We start from the raw sequence: 22,741 nt of genomic DNA, 5'->3' as shown, positions 1-22,741 counted from the left end.
GCAGGAGATGGTGGAGGTGGAGAGAAACACCAGTTTCAAAACAAGCTGCTGCAACTGTGATCCGACGTTGGAAGAATCTCATCCAAACAGTCACACGTACATTCTGCAAACAGGCTTAAATAATACCAACACACACACACCAACCTGAGCCGAACCGCCCCCATCAGCCTGCCTGCATGCACGCGTACGGCAACAAAAGCCCAACCCATCCCCCTTCTCTGCCACTCTTTATTATAACAAAGCAGCAGATCTGTCCATTTCTGCCTCCCAGCCTCACGCCATCCAGGTGCGCTGAGGCATGACAAGGATCGGGGCAAGAGGTACTTACAGGCTGGTGAGGAGTCTACTCCATGGCGACCGCTCATCTGCTAGCAGGACTACACCTCCATCCCTCCCTCCCTGTCCTCCTCCGCTACAGTCTGTCTGCCCCTCCTCTCTCTTCCTCTGTCAGTGTTTACCAACAGCTGGATGGATAAACAGCTGCGCTCAAGGATGCACAAAGTGGAGGGCTTCCAATCTGTGTGATCATTTGATCCTACATGAAATCACTAATATTCCTGGAATTCCTTTAAGTTTAGTTTTAGTTTCCATGGAGGAAAAAAAAAATTTCTTTCTGCAAAAAGTCCCTGAAAGACCTGAAGTGGAGTTTGGTTGTTTTCTCCGAGACTTTCAGTTCATTCAGAAACCGCCACGAAATGTTGGGAAAGAAAAATAATTCCCATGTTAAAAATATTAAATGTCTTTATATTACTGTTAACCACGAGCTCATTCAACCCTCCTTAACACACTCGTACAGCATCTGTTTATCCACACACACCTCACACACACATCCATGTCATCAAGCCAGGCATCCCACCACTGAACGTCCCACTGGCTGACAGATACTTCACCATCCTAACCACATAACCACCGTCGCTTTGTTGTCTTCTCACTTCATACATTTCCACGTGAAGCTGCAGAGAGTCCAGGATGTCAGGAAAGCCGGAGTGACATCACCCCCCAGGCCAGTGTTTTCCTGTGAGAGCAGGCGGCGACAAAACCCGGACAGAAGCCCGTTAACATCGCTGCTGGTATTGATCCTGAGACTTCCCAAGACCCAGACCTACCAGGGACCCTCGGGGGGGGGGGGACCTGTGGTTTCACAGGTCTGAATGATTCCTGCTGGCTGGCGGACAAAAAGAGGGTAAAGAAAGAGAAGCCAGACAACTCAGACTGGTGTCTGTTTTGGCTTAAAAGAAGAGAGAGGCAAGATAGAGACATTAAAACTGTACATTGCTCACACACACACACACACACACACACACACACACGTGACATGTGCAAGTCATGATGAACTAATGCATTAATTATCTGTTGCTCATCATAAACTAAAGATCTCGCTGCTGATTCATGTGATTATTTGACCCCTAATCAATCATCAGTTGATCAACGTTAATTCACCGGTAATTCATCAATATGTTTACAAATTTGCCCATTTAGATACAAAAATATAATTTAATTCTGATTTTTTAAATTTATTTTTATTTTATACAAGACACTCTCAAAGAAGTTTACTTAGGTGAACATGGATGTGTAAAAGCAGTTTGAGTGATTAATAATTAATTGATTGTAGGTTTATTTTTTGTTTTGATGTTTCTTTAGCAGCATTTAATATACATGTGCTTGATATAAAACATTTCCATCTCTAGCTGTGTCATGTCTTTGTTAAATGGACTGTATTAATGCAGTGAAAAATATCAATAGCAGGGAATTCAATTTTAGTTTTGGATCTAAACCGGCAAATTTGTCGAAATATTGATGAATTACCAGTGAATTAATGTTCATCAACTGATGATCAATTAGGGGTCAAATAATCACATGAATCAACACTGAGATCATCAGAAGTTCATGATGAGAAACAGGATTCATGATAAAATCTTCATGCATAAACACATCAGTTCATCATGAGGTACATGTTAAGTATCCGATTTGTATCATTACTGTACAAAGTGTTACTGAGATTTGCAACTGTTGCACGTGACTGTCTGCAGTATGCACTGAAACAATGACACACACACACACACACACACACACACACACACACACACACACACACACACTCTTCTGGAAGGGAGCTTTGCTGAGTGCTCAAATTCTAAAAAGTTTCATTCATTTCACTCAGATGATGCCGAGTCTCGCAGACTGTTGTTCAATCTTCAAAAACTGCAATAATGCAAGAGTCATCACCATGGCAACCAGCACCACAAGAACCTTTCGTGTTGGCGAAGAACTAAAGGAACCTTCACCTGAAATTAATGAGCTGATAAACTGTCATTTTGTAACAAAACCGCAGCGTGACACTGAAGAAATGTGCACACACACCAGGTGTGAGGGAGGAAGACAAACACCTGCCTGCCTCTCATCCAGACAAAGAGCTGAGAGGACGGTGGCCCCCCGAGGAAGAGGGCGGTGGCCCCCCCGAGGAAGAGGGCGGTGGCCCCCCGAGGAAGAGGGCGGTGGCCCCCCGAGGAAGAGGGCGGTGGCCCCCCCCGAGGAAGAGGGGGGTGGCCCCCCGAGGAAGAGGGCGGTGCCCCCCCCCCGAGGAAGAGGGCGGTGGCCCCCCCGAGGAAGAGGGCGGTGGCCCCCCGAGGAAGAGGGCGGTGGCCCCCCCGAGGAAGAGGGCGGTGGCCCCCTGAGGAAGAGGGCGGTGGCCCCCCGAGGAAGAGGGCGGTGGCCCCCTGAGGAAGAGGGCGGTGCCCCCCCCGAGGAAGAGGGCGGTGGCCCCCCGAGGAAGAGGGCGGTGGCCCCCTGAGGAAGAGGGCGGTGGCCCCCCGAGGAAGAGGGCGGTGGCCCCCTGAGGAAGAGGGCGGTGGCCCCCCCCGAGGAAGAGGGCGAGCTCGCTACAAAGGCTGCTGTCAGCAGACGGCAGCTGCGGGGCCTGGTGACAGAGCACCCGGTTTGTTCTGGGGGACAAAGGCGAGCAGCAGGCCAGTGTCAACTCATCTAATCCCTCCGCAAGTCAACACTTGGTGAGACGAGATGCAGACAAAGACAGAGGGATGTCCTCGTCATCGCTGACTCACAATCAGCTCCACTTCAGCTCCATCGCTGCTTATCCAAACATGTGACCGAGTTCTGCAGGATTCTGCCAGCAGACAAGCCAGCACCAGCGCTGGTAAACTGGTACAGTGTGGCTACATGGAGGCAACGCCCACTGTGGCAACTTTCAGGAAGAGGATTTTCCCTCTTCCAGTCACTTCTCCCAGCTCTTCTGGGGAAACTGAAGCGTTGCCAGGCCAGCTGAGACGATGTCCTGGGTCTGTCCTCTGACTTCTCCTGGTGGGAAATCCATCCTGGTTTTGGAAAAACCAAACCAACCAACACTCATTGGGAGGAAATGAAAATCCACGTAAAGAAGACTGGTTTTTATTTCCGCTCTGGAACTGATGATCAGTTCCTGCTGGGGGCGTGTCATCATGCTAAAGAGATCCAAAACTCTGATTTAAACTGAACATTTGGTGGCTTTGCTGGAAAGTCCAACATTTAGCCTGAACCGGAGCTGAGAGGGAGTCCTGGAGGCTCCCAGGACTCCCTCTGTCTCTGTCTGCATGTGGAGTCTTCCTGGATTAGACTAACAGGACTTTAAGCGCTGGAGCCCACTGATCTACAAAGCTAATTTTGGTCTTATCCATACTTTTTGTCCAGCAACACACACTCTGTCTTCCTCACACACAAAGACACGCCTTGCTTGTATGGGCTGTACAGTTCAGCCGACACAAAGAAACAAGTTTTCATACATAAAAGTGATCATGACTGAATTCCTAACAGCTGCTAAATCCCTGATTTCATCTGTTCACGCCTCAAACGGCTGTGGAAGCTTTCAGATGGGAAACATGCAGGCGGAATGATCCTGACCTGTTTCCCAGACCGTGGGAGGCAGTGTGAGTGGACCAGGGCAGAGACACACCGTCCACATCCAAAACCCCACGTCTGAGGATGAGCTGGAGGCGTTTTGTGTTACAAAAACATCTCTAGTCTCTTCTCCTGCTGTACCACAGTCTGATAGAAGCCTTCTAGGTCTGTAGAAAACATGTTTGAGGAGCGTGACAACTGCAGATTCCACCACAGCTTCAGCTGAGTCTCATTACCAGGCTTAACCTCGTTATGATGGGCAGTCCCCGGGGGGACGGGGGAGGCAGCTGAAGAGAGGGGAGAGGAGAGTAAATCCATTACTGAGTGTCACGCTCTCGCCTCCCTGCAACCTCCTGCTTTTGTTCCAGGAGGCTCATGTCCAGGTCGGGCACCCTGACCCCGACCCGCACTGACCTGCCTGGCTGCGCCGGCCTTCACATCCAGCCTGCATGCATCCTGCATCAGCTGCAGGTCATTCACTGCTGAAGACAACTATTTTTAACCATTTCTGAGCCTTTAATGACGATGAAAAGCGATCAGGGTCACAGCAGGGTCAGTCTGAAGGGTAAATTCTTTAGTTTCTCTGCTCTGCGTTTACTTTCATGTGTCACAGAACACGTTGAGATTAATCTGGCTACTGGCATACGGTACCATGATCCAAGCAGAACGGATTCATTCATGTATCGTACGAACAAGCAGCTCCGTACGTTTATGTCCCGTTAAACCTGCAGAAAGTCCACAAACACGGCTGGAAAAACTTCCTCACACGTTGTTAACGAGGCTAAACGTCCCGAGACAGAAGAGATCACTGAGCAGCCGCCATATGGCAGGTCTAAGTCAAGTCAGCCCCCCCCCCCCACTGCTTCAACTAATCACCGTCGGAGGGAACAAAACAAACAAAAACATCTTGGTTCATGTGATCCGAATTGCTTTCAGGATTTTATAAACTACCAGTTATGATACCTGGGATATTTATGTGCAATAACACAGACATTTGCAACCATCTATCTTTCTATTCATACCATAAATGATCCATAAATCAGTGTTACAGTGTCTCTGTTTGACATTTACCTTTTGTATCCAAACTCTCGGCTGGTTCTGTGAGTCAAGGCTGTCATGCAGACATGCATTTACTTTACATTTTATTTACCATAAACTCTACAGAGATTCTAGTAAATCTACATAAACAGAGAGAATTTAACACACTGAGCTGGTCTGAACGTTGGTATGACGGAAGTGTGAAAATCCTCTGAGCTCTGGTTGTACCAGCTCGCTCGTCTAGCTCTTTTTATTCTACACTGCAAAAACTGAAATCTAAGTAAGATTAAAAATCTTAAATTGAGTACACACATGCTTATTTTTTTTAAGGTAAGATAATTCTTAGTTTTTATGCCAGACAATTCCTCTTGTTTTAAGAGTATTTTTACTTGTTTTGTGAAGTCTTGACAAGCCAAATTTTCTTGTTCTGTTGGCAGATAATTTATCTTATTTTAAGCAACATTTACCTCATTTTTGTATTGTTTTTCGTGTTTTTTAAGGCTGAGTTTTTGCAGTGTAAGAACATTGACTTCATGTTTAGTTTTGGTGCAAAGCAGAAATAATCTTTAAAGAAATACTGCAGTCAGATAGAACCAGGCTTTCTAGTTGGAACTGGAGCTTCATTAGTTTTTGTACACGACCTGCATGTCAGGAAGGGAATTATCCAAAATCGCAAGTCGCTCCAGTCCTGAAGGAATAAAAATGCAGAAATTTCTCTTAAAACTTTGCTTTCAAAGATCATGAATGTTCTGTGATGCAACCAGGAGCGTTTTCAGATTTCACCTTTAGGTGAGACTGAAGGCGATGATCAGATTTACAGCAAGAGGACATTTCCATCTCAACCCTTTCATGCATGAATTCATAAAAAATAATAATGTAACATTGTTTTAAATGCAGTATTTTATCTCTACAGACACATGCTGAGATACTTTTCTGTGTTCATTAGTGATATTCAGAATCTATCATGATTTATTATTTATTTTAATGATTTCTATTAAATATTTATAAAATAATATATAATCATAAATAGATTATGTAAATCTTCTATAAAATATAGCTGGATCATTTTTGTTTCCAATTTATCACAAAAGCAAACTTGTGTAATTACATTATGTTCAATTATATCATATATTCATATATCTATTCAGTGAGTGGAAACATATTGGATGACTCACTAACATCCACTGAAGTAGTTTATTTACAAAAAATATCATCCTTGTACATGGATATGAGAAAAATAAAATGCTTGTAAATGTGTCCACTATGAGGCTACTATGCATGAAAGGGTTCATTTGAAATGTTTTCAGACTTTTTTTACTTAAAATAAACTAAAGCACATATGCTGGCAGGTTGACACCACCCATGCTGCATGCAGCAAGTCCACTTTATACTCCACATGTCAGCTGCATGACAGCATGCAGCTCTGATGCAGATCAGCAGGAAAGCGGCGCTGAGATGGTGCTGACACACTGCAGCACCTCGCCAACACCAATCCTCTCTGTTAGAATCAGATTTCTATTCATGGTTCAATGTCACTGTGTCACACCGGGCATGTTTTACTTCAGTCTGCCAGCGCAGAAGAAGAAACAGCTGTGCTCTGCGTGCTGCAGCAGGACACATGGAGCTGCACACACCGAGCTGCAGCAGGACACATGGAGCTGCACACACCCAGCTGCAGCAGGACACATGGAGCTGCCCACACCCAGCTGCAGCAGGACACATGGAGCTGCACACACCCAGCTGCAGCAGGACACATTGAGCTGCACACACCCAGCTGCAGCAGGACACATGGAGCTGCACACACCCAGCTGCAGCAGGACACATGGAGCTGCACACACCCAGCTGCAGCAGGACACATGGAGCTGCACACACCCAGCTGCAGCAGGACACATGGAGCTGCACACACCCAGCTGCAGCAGGACACATGGAGCTGCACACACCCAGCTGCAGCAGGACACATGGAGCTGCACACACCCAGCTGCAGCAGGACACATGGAGCTGCACACACCCAGCTGCAGCAGGACACATGGAGCTGCACACACCCAGCTGCAGCAGGACACATTGAGCTGCACACACCCAGCTGCAGCAGGACACGTGGAGCTGCACACACCCAGCTGCAGCAGGACACGTGGAGCTGCACACACCCAGCTGCAGCAGGACACATTGAGCTGCACACAACCAGCTGCAGCAGGACACATGGAGCTGCACACACCCAGCTGCAGCAGGACACATGGAGCTGCACACACCCAGCTGCAGCAGGACACATTGAGCTGCACACACCCAGCTGCAGCAGGACACATGGAGCTGCACACACCCAGCTGCAGCAGGACACATGGAGCTGCACACACCCAGCTGCAGCAGGACACATTGAGCTGCACACACCCAGCTGCAGCAGGACACATGGAGCTGCACACACCCAGCTGCAGCAGGACACATGGAGCTGCACACACCCAGCTGCAGCAGGACACATTGAGCTGCACACAACCAGCTGCAGCAGGACACATGGAGCTGCACACACCCAGCTGCAGCAGGACACATGGAGCTGCACACACCCAGCTGCAGCAGGACACATGGAGCTGCACACACCCAGCTGCAGCAGGACACATGGAGCTGCACACACCCAGCTGCAGCAGGACACATGGAGCTGCACACACCCAGCTGCAGCAGGACACATGGAGCTGCACACACCCAGCTGCAGCAGGACACATGGAGCTGCACACACCCAGCTGTAGCAGGAAACAGCAAAAGTCTGAGACATGTTTGTAGCTTCAGCTCAGAGCCTCAGCTCCCCATCAGATGTCCAAAACAACTGGACTACACCGCCCTGCAAACAAACACTGCTTATCCTCTCCGGAAGATACCGCAGCTGAATCTCACAAAGCAAAGTCATCATACTGGGACGGGCAAATACAAGCAGACCAAGGCCAAAGGCTGATCCTGCAACAACCAGCCTGTGAGCCGGGCTGGTCCTCTGGTCCAACGTCATCATGCTGGACCATTAGTCTGATGGTCCTCTGGTCCAACGTCATCATGCTGGACCATCAGACTGATGGTCCTCTGGTCCAACGTCATCAAGCTGGACCATCAGTCTGATGGTCCTCTGGTCCAACGTCATCATGCTGGACCATCAGTCTGATGGTCCTCTGGTCCAACGTCATCATGCTGGACCATCAGTCTGATGGTCCTCTGGTCCAACGTCATCATGCTGGACCATCAGTCTGATGGTCCTCTGGTCATCATGCTGGACCATCAGTCTGATGGTCCTCTGGTCATCATGCTGGACCATCAGACTGATGGTCCTCTGGTCATCATGCTGGACCATCAGACTGATGGTCCTCTGGTCATCATGCTGGACCATCAGTCTGATGGTCCTCTGGTCATCATGCTGGACCATCAGTCTGATGGTCCTCTGGCAGGATGGTAGCAATACTTCAGCTCTGAAGCAAGACCAGGACGCTGCAGGAGATATTTAACCTGGACGACAGCAAACTTCTCCAAGGAAGAAGGCATAAGAGAGCAGGCTCGCAGCAGAAGAACCGTTGAAACCACTGAAAAGAGCAGCCATTAGCTGTGGCTTGATAGTAAATCTATGCTACAGTCCGTCTGAGCAGTACGGCGTTGCACCAGCGGTGCGTTCGGCTCCTACCTGGCTTCTATGTGGTCGAACAGATGCTGCCAGCGATCATTCACGTCCTTCAGCTTGTCGTTGATCTCAGTTTCCTTGGTCCTGTTGCTGGCTGTGATGAGCTGCTCTCCGAGCTGCTTCAGGTGACTTTTATTTTCACTGAACAGGTTGATCTCTTCCATGCAGTCCTGATTACGGGAAAAGGTGGAATAAATGCAGGGCAGCAGCATCTACATGGTGATGAAACAGTTTATCTCATTAAATCTTTGTGTGTTTTAATTCAACTGTTTATCTGATATAAGTTGTAGGAATTCTTGTTTAAAATCAAGATTTTAGACGACAAACTTCTCCTAAAGAGCCGGAGGAAAGTCCTGATGTCTGAAGCTTAAGCTTCTGATAAAGTTTACAGCCTAAAACCGATCCTGCAATCCCCCCATCCCAACTATTACTGATGATGTTGCATGTGAATGTGTCTTGGCTGCATCTGCTGACCTTCTTGAGCTTCTCCACCATCTCCTCGATGTTGAGGTTGGAGTTGTGGGCCACCTTGTTCTCCATCTGGGTGAGCCACTCGCACAGCTCCTTGTTCTTCTCGTTGAAGATGATCCACGCGTTTAGACGGTCGGCGATCTCCTGTTTACGAAGCGACACCTGATGCAAAGAGGATCACATCAGTTACATTATTTTAGGATGCTAAATGCCGCTACGTGTCGAAGCTGCGTTTTATTGTTACGGATGCAAATGCAGCTTCATCCCCTCCATCGTTGCTTTTCCTCCTTTCAGTCTCTGAACTGAAAGAAGAAACAACAGAAACAGCTGCTGAACGGCAGCAGGGACAAGCTGAAACTGTCTCCACTTTACAGGTACATTCAATCAATCTCCTCCTCCCCCGGACTTATTTTCACACAACCACTCTTCTTCCTGAATCCCCTCGGCTCATTAGATCTTCTTTCTCCGGTCACCATCTGTTGCCCCATTCCTGCATTGTCCCTCAACCCCCCCCCATTAGAATGTCACCCTGCACAATCCCCCACCCAGACCTGTTGATCTTCACAAACTCAGCTTGTCATCAGTGGTTCAGACTGCAAACTGCAGAGGTGAGATGTGAGTCTAACATGTCTGATGACTCTGGGTACATTCACATCAGGATAGTCAGCTGGACTCTGTCCAATTGGGGATTCAGGCCAGTTGTAAGGGGGTGTATCTGTACAGACCGAGATCGTATTCATACGGTACTGTGGTGAAACGAGCCAAACCATTAGAATAATATATCCTCATTCCCACCAGAGGTGGCGCTGCACTGGTAGTTAGCAAAGAGGACAAGACCCACATGAAGAAGAAAACTCTGTTTCCTCCACCTGCCAGTTAAACATGGAGACAAAACTATCGTTGTTTTGGGTTTTTATTGTGTCTTATGCAAGTATACTGCAGAAATCCACTGCAACAATGGACGCAGTATGAACACCAGACGAGGCAAAGGATCCTTAACGCCATCGCTACGGATTTACCCACAATGTAGTCCACTTCCTGTATTCGGTCCGTTTGAAACGGGACAAGACCTATCTTTGTAGGCGGACCGAGTCCACTTCTTTGGTCAGAATCAGAATTTGTTGGGTGCGTTCACATTTCCCCCAAACGAAGCGGGCTCTGTGAACGCATCCTGAATGGTGAAAACTGAGATATCTCATTAAACCTCTAGAGGGTTTAGCAGGTTAGCAGCTGCTGCTGAAATGCCTCATGAAGCTGCACGTGTTTAGGTGTAGCAGTAAATAACAAACTGTTGTGAAGTTCTGCTTTTCCCAGAGCAAAATCCTGTCCTTGAAGTCCACATCCAACCACATTTAATGCAACCTGCATTCTCGCTTTGCATCCCTCTCTGTGGCAGTGACGTCTCCTGACGGGATCACGTTTCTGCCCGTCGTTTGTCAGCAACTTTATGCAGATTTTTGTGTTTTTTCTCACATTTACATCAGTCCTTTTCCTCCAAAGCCGGGTCCATTGGCTCAGAAAGGTTGTCACGTTTGTGGTCATGTGAACACGCAAGCTAATTCCGATTCAGATCAAAGAGACGGACTCAGTCCGGACCAAATACAGGAAGTGGACTACAAAACAAAGTGCATTGTGGGTTCAGCGCACCGCATCGCAGGTAAACACAACTAAAGCGCAGACGCGTGTAGGGTGGTCGCGGGTTCTTCTGGGAGGTGTGGGGTGTATCCCAACGTCATGACCTCATCACAGCTTCCTTTATCCTGCTGGTGGATTTTACAGTGAGACATCTGTCTTGGGGGCGGCAGTGGTCTATGTGGTCGTGCCAGTCGTCCTATAACCTGGTGACGGTGGTTCGAGTCCTGCTCCCCAACACACCCCATGTGGGACACAAGCGAGGGCCCGTCCCAAGTCGGGAAAATCATCTGGTGTAAAACACGTGCCGAAGTATAAGTGTGTGAAGAGGGCTTCCATAATGGCTGGGTACTGGTCACCATGGCAACCCCTCCACCAATAGGAAAACAATGTATTCCTCTCGTCCTGCAGCCTGCACGTGTCGACACGGCGGACTGATCCACATGTCCACACGGTAAAGTAGGAATGGGAAAGTAACGTAAAGTAGTACTGTTCAAACGTAGTAACTAAAGTAATCACATTACAATTTACTAAAGTAATGAGTAACTAAGTACTTTTTTGAGTAACTACCTCGACACCTGCTGGAAATTAGCTGTTAGGCCGAGGTCTGCGGGATCGGAGCGTTCAGTCCAGATGGTGGAGCTGAAGCCCGTCCGGCTGGTGGGGGGGGCGGGTACATCCTGGACGGGCCCCCAATCCACCGTACGTTAACACACTACCAACAAACCAGAAACAGTTCTAGGTGCTGAAATGGAGTTCAGGAGAAGTTTGTTTTCCAGGGTAAACTGTGTGCAGGAAAACGGCCACCAGTGGAACCAGTTGTGGCCCAGTTCCAGCAGACTGACCTTAAAGCAGAGTTCCTCCCACTGACAGTGCAGCTGCTCCACCTGCTCCTGCAGCAGCAGGACGTCGTCTGCGATGATGTACTGGGACAGATCCGTCTTCATGGTGCTCAGCTCCTTCAGGCTCTCAGCCCAGTCCTCCAGGGAGTCCTCGTTGTCCTGCATACCATAACACACAGAGCAGCAAACCGTCAGCAACCCTCGCTCTGTCTCAGCTGCTCCCTACTGTCCTCCTGCTCTGCTCGTGTCTCTCCTCCCTGCCACCGGTTCCTCTTTTCTCCCCGCCCCAGAGGATTAAGGGCCACAGACTGCCGGCGTGACTGGGGGAGGGTTGTTTGTTGAGGGGGAGGGGAGGGAAAAGTGGAAGGGACGGGTGGGAAAAGTAAGGCTCTGATGGGCGAAGGGGAGTCAAACCTGCTGAAGTTTACATGAAGACTGAAGTTTTCCCAAAAACAGAAGCAAACTTCCTGAAAAGGATCATCTGGCTGCAGATCCTGATGATGAGGAGGATGTTTTTCATCTTCATCCTGACTGTCAACCTCCCACAAGCAGCAGCAGCTGGTGTTAAACTGATCCACCAAACACAGAGTTAACCTGGACTTAAACAGGTTAAACCTTGTTTCAGTCAACATGAATAAAATCATGAAAGACTTTAGGAAATATTTTCTCTCAAGTTGTTTTCGATCTTTTTGTTTTTTCGCTCCTATATCTTGATTTTCTGCAGCGGATTTCAGGACGTTGTTGGCTGGAAATCTCATCCAGCTGGTTTAGTTCTTCTTCTTCTATGGTGTTATTGTTGTTGTCGGGGTCAGAGTCGGTAAGATGAACAGTAAAACCAGAGCCAATCAGGATCTAGTTTACAGAACCAGTTTAACCTTCAACCAGCATGGTGCTTTTGTGGGGTTTAGAGCTTGGACCCAGATCTTTACCTGGACTTGGGACCCGGACAAAGATCTGGACCCAAACCCAGACCCAGACTTGGACTTGGACCAAGACATGAACCCAGACTTGGACCTGGACGAGGAACCAGATCTGGACCCAGACCCAAACCAAAACTTAGATATGGACCTGGACCTGGACCAAGATCCAGACCCGAACCCAGATGTGGACTAGGACCCACACCTATTTCTGGACCGGTACCCAGACTCAGACTCCGGACCCAGACCCAGATCTAGACTACTACCTGGACCAAAGCTCACACCCCTACACGGACCCAGACTTAGACCTGGACCCAGAACTGTACCCAGACCCAAACCCTGACCCTTACTTACATATGGATCTGGACCTAGACCTGGACCTAGACCTGGAGCTGGACTCAAACCCAGACCCAGATCTGGACCAAAATCGAGACCCAGACTTTGACTTTGACAAGGAACCAGATCTGGACCCAGACCTAAACCCGGACCCAAACTTCGATATGGACCTAGACCACGGCCTGGACCAAGATATGGACCCAGACCCAGATGTGGACTAGGACCTGCACCTATATCTGGACCAGCACCCAGACCCAGACTCAGACTCTGGACACAGACCTAGATCTGGACCAGTACCTGGACCAAAACTTTGACCCAGACTTGGACTTGGACCCAGACATGGACCCAGACTTGGACTTGGACGAGGAGCCAGATCTGGACCCAGACCCAAACCCAAACTTAGATATGGACCTGGACCTGGACCTGGATCAGAACCTGGACCAAGATCCGGACACGGACCCGGATGTGGACTAGGACTCGCACCTATATCTGGACCTGGACCCAGACCCAGATCTGGACCAAAACCCATACCCAGACTTGGACCCAGACCCAGACCCTGTTCTGGACCCAGACCCAAACCTGGACCCAAACTTAGACCAGGACCGGATCTGGACCTAGACCTGACCTGCTACTTGTAAACAATGGAAGATGATTTCTGACTCACCTTGTAGAAGATCTCTGCTGTCTGGAGGTCAGTATCACATTCTGGCATGGACTGGTTCAGCCGGGTCTTCATGTCCTTCAGCTGCAACATGCTGTGAGCCAGTCCGGCCTCACAGTGCTCCCAGTTCTGACACACAAGGAAAAGGTCATGATGGAGTCGTGGACTCTTTGAAAGTGGCCGCCGTGTGAGAAACATGACATGATTTTGGCTTTTGATCTCTCTGAACTACTCAGTCGATTGGATTAAATCAGCTGTTTGTCTCCAGACGTCGGACAGATGGAGGACAAACACTCGTCCAGATTGAATTAAAAACACACCAACATGCAGCTCAGGCAGGAGGTTTATCTGCAGTCAGCTCCAACTGTGTGAATCTCTTTCAGGTAATAAAATAAGAAAAGGAAATGATGGAGGAGGGTGGGCGGAGCTGATGGTCCAATCACATTTATTCACAATAACTGATTAACACTGAAAGATAAAGCAAGGCTCGTATTGAGTCACATCTGAATGATGTATTCTCTCTCTCTTCCTCTTTTACGTTGCCATAGTTATTGAGTCAGTTCATCCACTAGTGGAAATGTGAAGTTTAGAGTTCCCATCTGTGTTTTGACGCCGCTTGGTAGCAATTATTTACTGCTACAAAGTCGTTTACAACCGTCTGAAAGAACCAGAAGAAACAAAGTCATAAAACTGCGATGATTTTTATGTTTCTTAACGTATTCTTTCTTTTTATGAGGCGGTTTCTGAGTCATCGTCTTCTTCCTTTTCTTCTTCTGAGGTTGTTCCTTAGGCCAGTTGTGTGGGGGCAACACCGCCCCCCGTGGTTACTGGTGGTATTGCTCCATTTTCTGCACCAAGCGACGGATAGCTCAGCTACGTGAAAATGGACCTAATTACACATGTAACTGACAAAACTGTCCATCCGTCTGTGTATCCGTCTGTGTATCTGTCTTTTACATCGAGCATAAATTACCCTTAAGCAGTCACTTGGGGTCCCCCATGACACTAGGGGGCTCTTTATAAGTGGCTTGATATTTTAATATATTTTGAAGAAAATCTTAAGAAAAAGTACTAAAACATAAAAAGAAGAACATGACTCTACTGTTTTAGTCATGTTTGCACAGCAGCCAATAAAAAGTCCTGCCTGGTGCATGTTTTATGGTGCAAAGTGCAGTTTAAGGCTCACAGTTTTTAACCCCAAATCCAAAACGTTATGATTAAACTATGGAACTTTTGCAGATTTTCTCTGTTAAGTGACATCCGTCCTCATCCTACCTGAAGGTCAGATTCTGCTTGGAGCCCCGAGGGTTTGGGTCAACCCTGCTTCATGTTTTACAACTAAATTCACCTTTTTGTTCCAGAAATTAAAGCCAGCTCATTGGGCTCGTCCTAATCAAACAAAACACTAAAAACATTCCTGAAAACCTTTTAATCCCTTACAGCAACAAACACGTCTCACATGAACGCCGGTGCAGCAGGACAAACATATAGTTATGGAACATTTTAATGGTGATCGCATGTGGTTTTGTTTGGTCCCAGTCTGGGATTTACAAAGTGTGTTGGATTGTGATTGGTCCCATTTTATGTTCTAACATGTAAACATGACTTTCACATGATCCCAAAACCACATGTGCAAAAATATGTGTTTCACAAGCGCTTGGTTCTGTGAGGGACTAAAACTTGTCATAACAAATAAATGTTGATATGTTTTTCACAAAGTGCAAATGCAAATGGAATTTAATTAAGAAATTGTATGAAAAATTATAACGTTGCCCATAAAATTAACTTAAAACATTTTTACTTCATCTCATTTAAAATGATAAAATGTGACTTCTTCTTCACTTCTCGTTGGACCTGGTCAAAGCTGATTACTGATGTAAAGAAAAAGGTTTAAAAAGACAAATGTTTCTAAAAACAAAACTTTCCAACTTGACTGGAAATACCAGTAAAAGCTGTAAAAATCACTAAATTACAGATGTAAGTATTCTAGAAGATGTTAAAGGATCGAAATGTTGTCCATCCTTTTCACTGCCTCACATCATGTCCAGGCTGCTAAATATCCTAAACCTTAATGATTTTACACATTCTAAGCCTGCAGAGGCTCCTGTTAGTTTAACTGAACCTCAAACACAAAGAAAATCATCAACCCACAACTTCTCCCGTCTGTCAGGATTATTTGACAGGATGCCGCTGAGTGAACTGAACATAAAAAGTACTCTAAATAAATGACCTGAGAAATAAAAGCACTGGCTTGCTGAGGAAGTTGTTTACTTTGTTTGTTAACAGCCCATAAACTTCCATCAGTCAGCTGTTATTCAGCCCTCAGTGCACCAGACTGTTGGACTTTGAGACCATTTCAGAGAGAATTCAGGATAAAAATGTTGCTGAAACCACAGACGTTTAGCAAACTCTTCTCATTACCTTGATAATGGCGTCGGTGAGGTCCATCCTTCTGCCCAGCAGGCTGTGGAGGTTTTCCCACTCCTCCTGCAACGCTCCCAGATCCATCTGCAGCTGAGTCTGGGTCTCCTCATCGCCCATGCAGAAGAGCTGCCGGCCCACCTCCAGAGTGTGGACGAAGGTGCTCTGGTATCTCTGGAAGAGCAGCTCTGTGTGCTGAGGAGGATTAAACACGAGGAAGATGAGGAGAAACAAAGAGAAGAGTGTAATCAGTAACTGATTAAGGGTCTGTTTCAGGACTAAGCTCTACAACTGCCTGTTGGATCTTCACTCTCAATCTCATCAGATCTATTGACGACTTCTCTGATAACAGAAAGGCTGAAAGCAATCAGAGCAAGAGGGCGAGTCCTCGTCTCACGTGTTTCCTGGGATTTAAATACAATGAACAAACTTCCTGAATGAGCTCAAAATGATCATCATCCAGCATCTAACTTCAACTTTCTGCAGGAATATTTCAGTTTCATATGAAATAGGCAGAATGTAACATCTGTCTACATGTCGATACGACTGGGTCAGAAGAAACCACAGAGACATCCTGATCAGCTGTTTCCTGCCATTCAGCCTGTTGTATCCAAGCCTCGGGACGCACGTTGAAATACCTGAACAAAACAGGTTTTTCTACTGGATCGAACTTGAACTGGATCCGCTGATTGACTTGTCCACGTATGTGGGAGCGTTTTTTAGAAAAATAAATAAGGCGCAATAAATTCTACTATTTTTAATTTTAAAAAGAAATTAATAATTAAACAATAAAAAAAAAAAAAAAAAAGACACAAGTTGTTCTCATAAAATTTAAATGAACGTTTCATTAAAAAAAAGTTAAAGAAAATAAATAAATAGTAAAAAAAATTAAGTTGAATTATAATTATTGATAACTAATTTATATGAATTATTTAAAATAATAATAATAATAATAATAATAATAATAATAATAATAATAATAATCTTCTACCTATTCCTTTTCTTTACTTGTTTGTCATTATCATCATTACTACCGAAAGAGAAGTAATATTTTATTAGAAGGTATATATATATATATATATATATATATATATATATATAGAGAGAGAGAGAGAGAGAGAGAGAGAGAGAGATATTTATATAAAAATGTTCCCTTGTTCCCTTGTATGTAATCATATCAGAAGTGTATCAAATAAAATACCTCATTTCATCATTATAAAGAAGAATTTGGTCGTGTGACAACTAGCATAATAAAAAATAATTGTCACATAAACAAATTTGTTGTTTTAAAACCCACAACAATGAATTAAAGCTGAGATTTTTTAAGCTAAGATTCCCTGACTGGCTTGTATTTTTCCGTCCGTCCCACCTTGAGGTCCTGCAGGGAGAGTCGGAGCTGTTGCAGGCTGCAGTGGGCCGGCCCAGCGGGGGGGAGGAGGGTCTGTGTGTCTGACAGGAACCTCTGCAGCTTCCTCAGGCTGCGGGTGTACAGGTGCCAGTGCTTCACCAGCCCCTCCACCAAGCAGCAGCGCTGGTCGGCCCGCTGCACTGCCCCCTGCCAGTGCTCTCTGAGCTGAGCCAGCTTCAGGATGAAGTCGCTTCTGGATGAGGACCAGCATGAAGATTTGTTGTGATGACAAGTCAGATAAAAAAAACAGAGAGCTGGACTGAAGAGTGAGACTTTTCCTACCTGTCGTCCACTTCTCTCTGCAGCAGATAAAGAGACTCAGTGATGACTGAATGCAGAATCTGGTGACCAATGGAAAGCTCTGCCTGAAACCGCTAACAGACAGACCAGGATTGGATTTGTGTGCATTCTGGGTTGGTTTTCCCTCAGTCTGCTTGTGATCTGGATGTTTGATACCTTGTGTGCACGGAGCTGCTGTCTGAGGCCAAAGTAAGAGCCAGGAATGTCCACGGCCAGACTGTCCTCCATGCGCTGCAGGAACGACATCCAGCTCTCACACTTCTGCTCAAACGTCTGCAGCCTCAGTTCCTCCGTCTGAAGCTCGCTGCACACAAACATGTCATGCACATCTGATCTAAACTTCACAGTCTGTATCGTTCCTCTTCAAGTTAGAGCCAAAAGGATTCAGCCTCCGCTGCAAGCCAGGTTTCTTGGCAAAATGTATAAACAAGCAGTCGTTTGAACAAATCTAACAGGAACCATTTAAACAGCTCAACATGACTAACATGATAAATTTCTCTTTCTGCTTTCAGTGACCACAGCAGTCTCACAATGGTTCAAAACCCTGAACAGAAGAGGCCATCAGCGAATCCGGTGGGGTCTCAGGCACACTGCTGCATCAGGCGTGCTTGAGCTGGAACACCTCGGATACCTGGATTGTTTACGGTTACGTCAGCGTCAAGAGAACTTTCCAGAAGTTTCAGAGGAGAAATCGCTGCTTTGCTTAAACAAGGAGAGGGATGCAGGAAGAGAGGCGAGGCAATTACTGTTCCCAGAGATCCAGCTGGAAGCACAGTTCACACGTTTTCAGATGAAGGAACTACGGTGGCCCTGAAGTGCAAACCACAAATACAAAACAAAAAAATGCAAAAAAAACAAATTAAGGAACAGCAACAAATTAAAAATGACAACAATTAAGAAATACACAATGACAAATTAAAAAACACAACAAATTTAATTAACACTACAAAAAATTCTAAAAAAAACACAACAAATAAAAAAAAAAACACAAAAAAAATTATAAAACTCAATGACGAATAAAAAACGACAACGAACTTAGGAAAAGCACAACTACATTAACATACCGGAAGAGGTAGGACCAGCGGGAAACAAGAGAAATGGCTGATTGGACGATGGTGCCAGACGGCTTTTGAACCGGAAGTTGTACTTTTGTACCTCGTTCAGTTTGGAGTAGAGGCTGAAGTAGTACTAAATTCGTTGTGTTAAATACTACAGAAGTGTTGGAAGTAGTTTTAGTGTGCTGATTGAGACACATCTTGTGTAAAGTGTGTAATCATCAAAATATTATTGGATAGCAGCAGCTATGTTTGTGCTCCGGGTTACGTTCATGTTTTGAAAACTGCGCTACGTACACAACAACTTCCAGTTCAAAAAGCCGTCTGGCACCATCGTCCATCAGCGATTTCTCCTGTTGCCCGCTGCTCCTACCTCTTCTGGTATGTTAATGTAGTTGCTTTTTATTTGTCATTGTGTTTTATAATTTTCTTCATGTTTTTTATTTGTTGTGCTTTTTAGAATGTTTTGGTAATGCTAATTTAACTGATTGGGTTTTTTAATTTGTCATTGTGTATTTTTTTTAATTTTGTTGTCATTTTCAATTTGTTCCTGTTTTTTCATTTTGTGTTGCGTTTTTTGTTTTGTAATTGTGGTTTGCACTTCAGGGCCACCGTAAGGAACAGAAACTGCACGACCTGGATGTGGCAGAAGCTGTCAACCAGATTCCTGAGGAGGCGGATGGTGGAAACCCTCCACTGACTGCAGCAAGACTCGGTGGCAGCGGGCGCTGAGGGTTCAGTTTCCATGGTAACACACACACTGCATGCCCGAACGTATTGTTTCAGAATCTCCAAGCAAAACTTTTTAAAACTCAAGCAACAATTAAAACCAAAACTTTTTAGTACTTTAAAAAGTAAAATAAATTATCTCAAAATCAAAAATGATCAATCTTCATGAAAACTATTAGTCTTTTATTTGCTTAAATTGAGTAGTTTTGTTTACAGTTTCCTCTTCCTCTTTCTCTCTTCTCGCTATTTTGGTTGTGCTTCACAGTCTTTGCTTTTGACTCACGATTGTTTGGTTTAATTTCTGACACAAACCTTTCATGGGCGGGCTCTTTCAGGGGCGCATTCCGATTGGCTGGTGAGTTCCATAATCTCCAAAACGTTTTAAAAAGTTGTAAAAAGTTTTAAAGCTTGGAGATTATGGAACAAATCTAATTCCATACGAATTGCGTACACCACTACTGACCCAACGCACCAGAAACGTCCTCTCCAGTCTGCACAGCACTACAGAAATAAGCCAAAGAACTTTCCTGATGCTGCTGTGGAGAAACAAAGCTGGAACTTTCTGGGTCGTGGATCATCTGGAGGAGGAAGAATGAAACATTCGCTGCATGGCGGTGGATCAGTGATGCTCTGGGCTGCTCTGCTTCCTCTGGTGCATCCAATCAGCTATCAGGAGATCCGGAGAGGAAATGTGATGCTGTCTGTGAGGAAGCTGAAGCTTGGGTGACATTGGACCTTCCAACAGGACAATAATACCCAAGCAGACCTCAAAGCCCACCAAAGTCCGGGTTTAAAACAAGTCCTGGAAGAAATCATAACCGTCGCCTGAAGTAAAGATCATAGAAAATGTTAGATAGGATTTGACAAAAGAAGTTGCAGCACACAAACCCAGAACATGTGAACTGGAGACTTTGTCCAGGAAGGAAAGGCTGAGATTCCAGAGGATGTGTGCTGTGTGGACGTGCAGCACGCCTGCAGCAGGTCATTCAGCCTGCAGTCCTGCAGGGCTTCTGAGACTGCAGTGGTCACTGAAAGCAGCATTTTCTCCCAATGATCTTAGTTGTGTTGAGCTGTTTAAATGATTGTTTATTTTAAACAGCTGCTAGTTTTTTTTGCCAATAAATCTGATTTCCAGTGAAGGTTGAATCTGCAGCCGTTGTTGATCATTTAACCATGAATGCAAAGATCAGTAAGACAGCAGAAAGGAGACAGGATTCTCATGGACTCATTTAGACCACGTGTGTGACTCTATGTTTCTGTCCTCCTATTGGCCCCGTCAAACCTTGTGCTGCTAGGCTGGGCGGGTCTCAGGTGGACTGACCTGCAGGCCTCCTGAGCTCTCGTGGAGGTTTCGGCCCAGCGGTGGTTGAGGCGCTGCAGGCTGCGTGCAGCAGCGTCCCCCAGCGTCACGGTGCAGCTCAGTTCATTCAGAACATCCAGGTCAGCAGACAAGCTGCTCAGCTCCAGGAGGCCAGACTGGGAACATATGGAGCACGGAGGGATAACAACAGTCTGGACAGCTACGAGGATGACATCATGGCAGAGCAACCTAAAGGTTATGTTCTCTATTCATATATGGCAGTCTTCTGTCTTCAGCTGGTTTGTTTACATGTGTTTTTCTTTATTTTGCGTTATATAAGTACACATATAAGCACACCTGTACACGTCCTATTTCCATCAATGTTACACCTGCTTGGTGAGTAAGAGCTACTGCTTCTATCAACGGTCCGTCTGCTGCTTTGGACCATTTTAACCTGCTTTAAAACACTGAAAATAGAAGTTACCGAATCTATTTCCCCTGAGAGCTTCCTGCTCTGATCTCCTCTGGAAACATCTAAAACACAGACCGACTCTAAAACAGGAACCATTTCAACCATGTAGTGTTCTAAGCTTCAGGAATGTTCAGGAATGTGTAAAAGGTCTATTTTGCTTCAGAAATTAAACATCCTTAAATCATGAATGTTGGGAAAAAAAACAAAAAAACAAATCTGCTCCAAAACCTGATTCCAGTTTAACAAAATAAAAGCATGTAAACATTTATATTACAGCAACAGAAGAAGAAGACCAACGCAGAGGAAGACATCCGCTCGGTCTCACCTGCTCGGTCTGAGCCGCATCCTCCAGCCGCTGCTGCCAGACTTCCACGCTCTCCTCCAGTGACTCCAGCACATTCTCAAACTCCTGCAGCTCCTTAAGCTCCTCCTACACACGACACATGGAACAAGGCCACACGCGTCTCCATTTATAGGTCACTGTGACATTTACTGCGCCTGCAGGTAGGTTAGGATTACTACCTGGAAACTATCAATAAGAAGTCGCAGCCATCAAACAACAACACTCAACATTTTAATGTATATTTAGGTTTCTCCATGTTAAAAAGTCTCCAAATGATAAACGTTAGTTATGTTAAATGTTGTTTATCTGGTAAAGAAGGCTCCATATGAGTCAAAAACTGTCTTTATGGGAAATACTCGTCTTTAAGCTACGCTGATAAAAACATCCAGTCTGACGCTCTAAAGTCCCTCAGACTCTGAGATCCATTCATGAAGCTGTACCTGTAGATGACCCAGCCTCTCAGAGAGCTGCCAGCTGAGCTGCAGGACGTCACGTGACAACAAGCGGCACTCTGATTGGACCAGACTGGCAGGTGAAGGTTTTAAGTGGCTAACAAGGTCCTTGGAGGCTTCCAGGAGCTTTTCCAGGTCAGACTGCAAAGTCTTGCTTCTACTGAGAAAACTCTGCAGGACAAACAGAGGTGTGTGAACTCGTGAGGCTTTCAGCAGCTGGAAGGTCTGGTTGAGTTCCAACTTTACTGTAAGGAAGTGATTAAACGCAGAAATTATACCAAATTTTTTATTTAATCAGAAACAAAGCAGAATGCAAAGTTTCTCTCCACTGGCTGGTTTTAAAAAAAAATATATATATATTTTAATATCAAAATTATAATAAACAAATATAATTAAAATCTAAAAAATAACCAAATTAAATTAACTAGTTTGTTTGTTTGTTTGTTTTTTTTTAATGTAGAAATGCAATTAAATGAACTGAATCCTTCTGTTTGTATACCAGCTTATTCCAGGACAAAATAAAATACATCAATTAACCACTAAAAAAGAAAAAAGATATGGAAAAGAAAAAGGAAAAATATTTTTTCAAAAATAGAATAAAAATAAAGAAATAAAAAAAAATAAAATAAAAAAAAAAAATTCAAACAGTCCATTTAATAACAAAAAAGGAATATTTCACTGAAAAATTACTGCTCTTCAAATAAAGCAATTGATACAATATTTAATATTTAAAATATTTTCATATTTTCAAGGCTTCTTCACAGTATTTTAAATGTAATTAACGTGTAATTAATTCATTTCCAGTGATGCTCGGCGGGAACAGGACACAC

At 45.3% G+C, this 22,741-nt stretch overlaps 1 protein-coding gene across 1 annotated transcript in view; it reads right to left on the bottom strand.

The window, feature by feature from the left end:
• Positions 1 to 22,741, bottom strand: part of LOC306772265 (uncharacterized protein) — a 203,972-nt gene that overhangs the window by 26,280 nt on the left and 154,951 nt on the right. The window contains 11 exon segments of the mRNA XM_079261679.1: positions 8,576 to 8,742; positions 9,047 to 9,205; positions 11,521 to 11,676; positions 13,435 to 13,560; positions 15,853 to 16,047; positions 17,222 to 17,453; positions 17,543 to 17,634; positions 17,717 to 17,864; positions 20,666 to 20,820; positions 21,442 to 21,546; positions 21,900 to 22,082. Of these exon segments, the coding sequence (XP_079117805.1) occupies positions 8,576 to 8,742; positions 9,047 to 9,205; positions 11,521 to 11,676; positions 13,435 to 13,560; positions 15,853 to 16,047; positions 17,222 to 17,453; positions 17,543 to 17,634; positions 17,717 to 17,864; positions 20,666 to 20,820; positions 21,442 to 21,546; positions 21,900 to 22,082 (1,718 nt within the window).

The sequence above is a fragment of the Telmatherina bonti genome (assembly GCF_933228915.1).
Source record: "Telmatherina bonti genome assembly, chromosome: 22".
NCBI classification, from domain to species: domain Eukaryota; kingdom Metazoa; phylum Chordata; class Actinopteri; order Atheriniformes; family Telmatherinidae; genus Telmatherina; species Telmatherina bonti.
The sequence above is the reverse complement of the archived record's forward strand: the minus strand, read 5'-3'. Positions and strand labels throughout refer to the sequence as shown.